This window comes from Theobroma cacao, chromosome 10, assembly GCF_053813885.1.
Source record: "Theobroma cacao isolate CCN51 chromosome 10, ASM5381388v1, whole genome shotgun sequence".
Taxonomy (NCBI): Eukaryota; Viridiplantae; Streptophyta; class Magnoliopsida; order Malvales; family Malvaceae; genus Theobroma; species Theobroma cacao.
This window is the reverse complement of record NC_142648.1, coordinates 3,494,356-3,502,578: the sequence shown is the minus strand read 5'-3', so window position 1 is coordinate 3,502,578 and position 8,223 is coordinate 3,494,356. Positions and strand designations below refer to the sequence as shown.

Genomic DNA, 8,223 nt, shown 5'->3' with positions numbered 1-8,223 from the left:
CCATCATTAGACTCGTAACAGGTAATATTATATCTTACTCAACTTTTTACTAATGTGAGATTTTCTATAAAAGATACTAAAATCGAGGTAAGTTTAGATCAATGTAGATCTTTTTTTTATAAGTGAAAAAGTTAAAGCAACAAACACGTTGCATAATCAGATGGGAAAGAATGCCATAGATTTTATATTAATAAAAAATAAAATACGTCTTATATTTAAAGTTTCTTTCATCTAATAAGTATGTATTTTAAGTTTAAAATACGTCTTATGACACATATTTATGAATAATCAAACATTGATTTATGAATTGAGCAACGTAATTAAGCTAGGAAGATTTGGCTGGTACAAATTATCATTAGCTTGGATTAACTATTAATGATATTTCTTAATTAAGCTAGGGAGATTTGGCTGGTACGAGTTTTTAGCTTTGCAAAGTCTCTAGTGAGCAGACTGTCTTTGGGCCTGGGTAGGGCGAAAGGAAATCTTTGTAAGTGAGTCTTTGGGCTCAATTTCAAGAGGAGGAAATGGCTAATGGGTATTAGCCTAAGAGGCTTAAGAGTATGGATTATTTATTAAATAAAAACAATTATTGAGTTTAGTATCAAGAAATAATTGAAAAAAAATCTTAAAAATCATAATAATAAATTATAAAATTATAGATATTTATATTTTTTATTTTTTCTATAAAACATGCATATTTTTTAAAAAACTACCCATTTAAAAATACATGCAACTTCTTCTTTTTCTTTTTTTAATCCACATAGTGGGTGTTTCATATTCAAGTTGGACTGAAATACACTAGATTGAACTCTCTTTGAAGTGAATAACTAAGAGATAATAGGTTTTTACTTTTAAAATTTATACCATTTGGATAATTAAATACAAGCTTTGCAAATTACATTATCACATCATAATTAGGGCCATTGCCCTAGGCTTTTTTGACCCATGTAGGTACTCCATAATATTTGAATACCAAATAATGTAAATTAAATATAAATATATATATATATTAAATTATAATGGTCCCTTCTTAACTCAAATATTATTGAGAATCAAAAAATTTAAATTTGTTTAGCATTGTATTTATAATTAGAACTGAATATTTGATCTAACGATTGTGTATTATTCTTTACTCAATAACATAATTAGAGATAGACAAGCTATACTCAATTTTAATTTTAAAGAAGTCAACTCAAAAGTTAAATATAAATTTTTATATTATTTTTTGTTCAATTGAAAAAAGTAAAATTTACATAATTCTTACTAATTTATAAGTAAATAGCAATAACAACTTTTACTTATATTAAATGGATTTTTTTATTTTTTTACTCAACTACATTAAAATTAACATATTTTACTTATGTGAATAATTAGGGGTGAGCAATTTGTCAGTTTAGTACATTTGGTCCGTTATAATTAAAAATTAAATGAATCAAATATTTTTCGAAAATCAACTAAAGTCGATCAAACTTAAAATGGGATTGAACTGATAACATATCGAATTGGTTTGATGGGTTTGATTTTAGACTAAAGAAATAAAAATTTTATTACTTTTATATTTTACAAATTATAATATTAAAATTTATAAATTTCATTCAGAATTATAAAATATACAAATAATTTAAACATAAAAAATATAACATTTGTCATTTTACTTACATAATTATATCCATTCATACAAGCTATCAAATTAGCATTCAAGAGTTTTACATATTTTATATAAATTTAAAATATATATAATGTTAGTTCAATTTTTTGGTTGATTTAGTAAAAAAATTTAAAGACCGACAACCGACTAAATAAACCAAATGAACCAAACTTTTTAAACCAATATATCTAATAAATCAATCAGATTGAATCATTTTACTGAAATTACATTTGATTTGATCGGATTATTGGTTTAGTTTAATTTTGCTCGCCCTTATGAACGATAATTTAAAAAAAAAAAAAAACCACTTACTTCTTCCAGTGTAAAGTCAAAGTTTTACAAGTAATTTTCTGTAATATCCCGTACTTTAATATGGTGGCTAATAAAACTTATCGAATACCAATTGAGGTTAATTGGAATGTTTAAAAGTGATGAAAGGTGAAAAAAATATTTTAAGATAAAATATTTCACACGCGAGGAAATAATAATAAAATAATAATATTTTTATTAATGATGAATTAGCGAGATAAAAGGTAATTCGGAAGTGAATCGAGGTATAATAAGGTGTTTTAGGTGCCAAGGAGACAAGTGAAAAATTTTAAAATAAAATAATATTTCATTAATAAAAATAATATTAAAATATTAATATTTTATTCATTATCATAATTTTTCATGAAAATGGGGTATATGGTCAATCTAAGTGAGGGATAAGACAAACAAGGAAATTTCGAAGAAAAATGACGTTAATAGGGTCCACGTGCCTTTATTAAATAAAGATAGCGCGAGTAGATAAATATTTTAAATATTATGGGGACACCGCATTGGAGTTAAAACTTTATATTTCGTTTGTACATGTGTAAAAGAAAATAATGAAAAGAAATTAAAATTAAAAGATTGTAAGATGATACAATTAAAAAATGTGAAAACCTTAGAGGGTAAAATGATAATTTTATCATTAAAGTGGTCAAAGCTTCCAAAGGAAGCTTTAACTCCTCATCCTTATCCTTGGTTGATCCTTATCTCTTCAAGATGTCATTTTTTCTTTTCCATCTCTTTCCTCCCACGCCGTTTTCATACTTCCACCACATTTTCACTTGACTCCCATGCAATTGAAGTGAAAAATAGAGAGAATCAGCTAATGAAAGAAATGAGAGAAAGGTGAAAGACTTGGGTAGTAAGTGATTCAAGAGTAATTGAAGAAATATCAAGTGGGTCTCAAGATTCAAGAAACATAAGGTAAGGGTTTTTGTGTTTTAAACTCATGGTTAGTTAAATTTTTGAAAAAATAATGTGTGAATCATTTTGTGGCAGCTATGATGACCATGGGTGTGAGAAAATTATGAATTTTGTTATGTGAAATTCAAGCTAAAACCAAGTGGTAAGCTTAATGCTACAATTTGAAGCTTATGATTGGTTTAATATTGTGAGAATGATTGTATGCATATGTAGTATTATTGTGATGTCATGGGTATGGTTGGAAGGCCACTTTGATAAAGAATGTGTCAAGATATAAGTTAGTTGAATAAGGATTCATGATTGAAGAAAAAAGAGAAGTAGAAATGAGGTACACTAAAGATATTGAATTTGAATTGTTGCTAGGAAGTATAAAAGTAAAGGTAGTGTACTGTGGTAGCGTGCTGGAGGAAATAACGAGCGACCGGTAAGTAGCAATAGTTAGATACACCTCTAAACTAATAGCGATATAACATCCCGCTATCGTAAGGTGAGTGAACTTGCATTAAAATGTTTTGAAATAAATGATTATATACTTGATTGAACCACTTGAATTATTTTACTGGTTTTTCTTAAAATTTGCATGGGAATAAGCTTTTAATGAAACGTTATATATTATAAATGTGTAATATGATGAATCCTTGTGCTCCCATATTATGTTGATATATATATATATGTTGTGTACTGATAGTTAATATTGTGTGATAATTATAACCGTGCATGTGCGCAATGTGAGGGTTGCACATGCCGGTGATGACAGGGTGAGGGAGTGTGGATAATGAGATTACCTATGTGTGTGATGTGGGGGGAGCACATGATGGCATTAGTTGTGCGAGATGTGGGGGTGCACACAATGATGATGATATATGCCATGTGCGCGATGTGGGGAGAGCACATGATGACATTAGTTGTGCGTGATGTGGGGGTGCACAGGATGATGATGATATATGCCATGTGCGTGATGTGGGGGGAGCACATGATGGCATTAGTTGTGCGCGATGTGGGGGTGCACACGATGACTCCGACTATGTGCGGTGTGGAATACACATGAGCTGGGTAAAGTGGTGGTTGTATACATGCTTGTATATATATATATATATATATATATGTCATGAATATGTTTTTTATATGTTATAGAAAAGGTTATGAAAATAATATGTGACTGCATTGAATATTGAGAAAACTTGATTATTGTCAATGTGCTTGATTTAATGTACAATGTGGCATGAGTGGATTTTCCTTGTGGCAGTGAAAATCTTTTAGATTTTATCTAGCCAGAATTTCATTGCAGCGAGAATGCCTTTTCGTTGCGGTGAGAATCAATTTATTAGGCTTGACTTGCTTGAATTCTGCTAAAGTTTTCACTCTTCAACTTCTTTGTTGTTCATGAATCCTTCATTATCAAGTGATTAAACAATTAAGGGTTTGAATAAGAGGTTTTTAATAAGAAATAAAGTAAATTGCATTATTTTTTAACTTAAATGCATCATGATTTCTAAACCTTCCTTAACGTTACTTGTTCTCTTTTTATGTTCACTCACTAGGTTTATACTCACATTTTAAAATTTTATGTTGTAGGTTTTATGAGTTAAAGGTGACTGGTCTTAGGACAAGGTGCTCCTCCCTATCCATTGCTCGGTAGGTTTATCATAACACTAAATGTTAGCAACTGTGCCCAGAGTCACTCCGCTAACGATTAATATCTAATTATGTGTATATGAATGCTTGATGTGAAATGCTAAGACTCATTTGTCAAGCTATATATGTATATTATCGTTGATGATGCCATTATGAATACATAATTGGGTTTTATGAATTGTTTTCAAGGGAATTATATTTGAACATTACGAATTTTAGATTTTAAAGACATATAGATTAATGTATAAGATTATATAAATAGGTTTGCTTAGTTTTAGTGGGCTGAGCCCATTGGACCCTTACGTCAGTCATGACTCGAAAATTAAGTTGTAATATTTTCTTAATAATATAAATTATTTAAAATTATCAATGTTTATTGAATCAATTATGTTCAAGAATTTTAAGATGGAATTTATGCATTCATAGAATTTATTTATTTATTTTATTAAAAAAAGAAAGAAAAAAAGAGGGGAAAAGGGCGAAAGACATAAAGGTCAGTAGCAGAACTTCCAAAGGGGTCAAAACTCGAAGCGATGTGAAGCTCTAACGCATCAGTTATCATCGACTCCATCATAAATAACCTTAAATATTTAGAAAAAAATAAATAAAAATAAAAATCAAGCCCAAAATGGCAGGGCTGAAGCTGAGCATGGCAGCCTCAATCTGCGTCAAACCAAGCAAATGGGTCCGAACCATAACCGCCACCAACAGCCGGGCTCCACCCTCACTCCACCTAACCCGGCGCACAATAGACCCCTCGTCATCCTCGGCCCAATTTAGCATCCCCCTTCCCAATAAAAACCTACCTTTTTTTAGATTTGCCTCTCCCACCTGTTTCTCTTCCTCCGCAAAAAATAAAGGAGCCTTCAACGGGTCGGGTTCGGGGTCTGGCGGCATTCTCGCGGATATGGATTCGGATTCCAAAACGTCTCCCTTGATGCAACAGCAGCAAGACCACCAGCCGAAGTTGTCTTCTTCTAACAATTCGTCTTCCAAAATTTTAACGTTGCCGACTATTTTAACCCTCGGCCGTGTCGCCGCCGTGCCGCTGCTAATCTTCAGTTGAGTTTTCTTTTTTCCCCTTTTTTTTAATCCAATGTGGTTGTTTTATTTGCTGGGAATTTTTTTTATAGCAATATTTTAATTGAATATTACCGATGTTAGATCACATACTAGTCATTTTCCCATTGAATTTAATTTGAAATTTTTAATAATAATAAGAATGACGATTTGATATTTCAATTTTAATACAATGCCATTTGAATTTGTTGCTTCCTCTGAGGTTTGGAGTTTGGACCTTTAAGTTTTTGATCTGTTTAATGTTTGGATATAATCAGTTATTCAAGATTTTTCCTTCACATTCTTCTGGGTTGCTTGTATGTTATAGATCATATATTGTGATTCTGATGTCTCTTTGAGAGACATACCATGTCCAGCCATTATGGTTATGTGTATGTCAGCCTGGTTTGTTTGCAATTTCCTTGTCTTCGGGCCTGACTTATGTGTATGTTGGGGTATTTTGTTTGTAATTTTGATGTCTTTTGAGTCAGAATATGAGAACTCTGTGATAATTTTGGAAATTTATAGCTTTTATATGTATTTGAAATCTCGGCACAAGTGAATTATGATCAGTGTTGAGAGGTTGCAATGCAATGTGGTTTAGATGGTGTAAGCAATCTATGTTTTATTACATATAGGTGTACCATTGAATTCTTATTGGCAATTGCTAATTGCTTTGCCAATGTGAAAACTTTGTGCTAAGACTAATGATATGATTTGCTTTTTCCTCTTTAGCCTTTTATGTTGATAGTTGGTGGGGAAGGACTGCTACAACTAGTATTTTTATTGCTGCTGCTATCACTGATTGGCTTGATGGGTACATTGCTCGAAAGGTATGCCTTCCACTACAACCCGTTGATGAAATACAATGGAAGCCTTTCTTTTTCCTTTTGTTTTGTAAGAGTTTAGTCACTCTATTTAATTTTTCTGACTGAAATCTTGATGTCTTTCAGATGAGGTTACATTCAGTCTTTGGTGCATTTTTGGATCCAGTGGCTGATAAGGTCTGTTCTTTCTTCCTTTGGTTTTTTGTCTGATCTTATAAGTTATTTATTTGATACAGTTTAATTGCTGAAGTTTCCATGTTAACTTGTCTGAACCATTGAGCATTTCATCTGATCCCATGCCTGTTGAATGTAGCTTATGGTTGCTGCTACTTTGGTCTTATTATGTTCAAGACCTTTGAATGTTGCTGTGTTTGGGCAAGTGCCATGGCTACTGATTGTACCATCAATAGCCATTATTGGAAGGGAGGTAATGTATACTATGGTTGACGTTCTTCTATACATGTATGAATTAGTTACAATATCTTACAAATAGTTGGCAATCTATTTGTAGATAACCATGTCAGCTGTTAGGGAATGGGCTGCTTCTCAGAATAGTAAGCTTTTAGAGGTGTGTTCCCATGGATGTCAATCAACTACCTAATTTATTGAGTTTTTCTTGTAGCTTATACTATAGGTTTGATGCATATTTCAGGCTGTTGCAGTAAATAATCTGGGGAAGTGGAAAACTGCCACGCAGATGGCTGCATTAACCATCCTTCTGGCTACACGAGATAGCAGGTTTATTATATTGCTTCCTCAACTGACATGAAAATGATAAATGTCCAAACAAACCTTGTTTAATCATTCTTTTAGTATCTGACTGTTACTTTCTTTGTTTTTTCTTTCTTGTATGCAGCCTCGGAGAACCTGGGATTTTCGTAGCTTCAGGTGTTATTTTGCTTTATATTTCAGCGGGGCTTTCTGTAATGTCATTAGGTGTGTATATGGGGAAGATATGGAAAGTGTTAATAAAGTAGTTTTCTTCATCTGCTGGGTTGCATTGGCTTGTGTACTTTTGTTGCTGACGGTTTGCGGCTGATCTCTCATGTTACTTCTGGTCCCTTTCTGATGAATGTCTTCACATATTGAAGCTGAGTTCTTTACTTAAGTGGATTAAGGAGAAAGCCCTTGCTTTTTGAAGTTCACTCATATCGAAGTTACTTTCTAATTAAATAGTGTTGGTGATGGTAGTATCAATATATTTGTGGGCTGTTATTTTTTGGGTCAACACGATTGATGAAGAGGGTTTAGATGTTGGAACATGGTATCTTTTATTTTTGTGGAGGATGCTGGCTGCTTAAAGTGAGTTGAGTCCCAACAGAAGCACATTTTGCGCTACAATTTGCTTTTGCAACTAGAGATGAAGAAACTCTTACTGAAACTATTGGAGTGTACTCGTGTAAATGACAATTACTGATCAAGTAGCTGCTCGGAAGTTATACAAAAGTAATAATACATATATGAGACATATTATTTTATTTATAGCAAAAATTTCTTACATGTTCTCCTTTTATGAACTCACTGTTTAATGATGATGATTTGATTATGAAATTGATATGAGAGCATTGTAAATAGTCTTTGAATATTCAGCATGCAGTAGGGTTGTGCTACCACTGGGAATTGAGCAGATTGTATCCCTCACGGGGGTTCCCGAGCACGAAGCCTCTTCTTTGGAAGCAGTTGGATGTAGTTCTCTCTCTCTCTCTTTCTCTCCATAGTAAGTAGACGCCATGAGTGATGTTTCTTCATGCATTTAACTGATTGGATTGTTGGCATAACTAGATTTTACAGATATTCACATCAAGTTTCTGCCATACA

The 8,223-nt window shown here is 32.2% G+C and overlaps 1 protein-coding gene and 1 long non-coding RNA gene across 2 annotated transcripts; both read left to right on the top strand.

Annotated features, from left to right (window-relative positions):
• Positions 1-2,715: 2,715 nt before the first annotated feature.
• LOC18586303 (uncharacterized) lies at positions 2,716-4,669 on the top strand. Its single transcript, XR_001929738.2, has 3 exons — positions 2,716-2,884; positions 2,960-3,026; positions 4,460-4,669. It is a non-coding gene; the product is annotated as an uncharacterized LOC18586303 (long non-coding RNA).
• Positions 4,670-5,222: 553 nt separating this feature from the next.
• Positions 5,223-7,965, top strand: PGPS2 (phosphatidylglycerolphosphate synthase 2). Its single transcript, XM_007009587.3, has 7 exons — positions 5,223-5,580; positions 6,314-6,411; positions 6,532-6,582; positions 6,719-6,832; positions 6,917-6,973; positions 7,058-7,143; positions 7,262-7,965. Exons 1-7 carry the CDS (start codon positions 5,427-5,429, stop codon positions 7,380-7,382), a joined length of 681 nt encoding a protein of 226 aa, XP_007009649.3. The 5' UTR covers positions 5,223-5,426; the 3' UTR covers positions 7,383-7,965.
• The last annotated feature ends 258 nt before the right edge of the window (positions 7,966-8,223 follow it).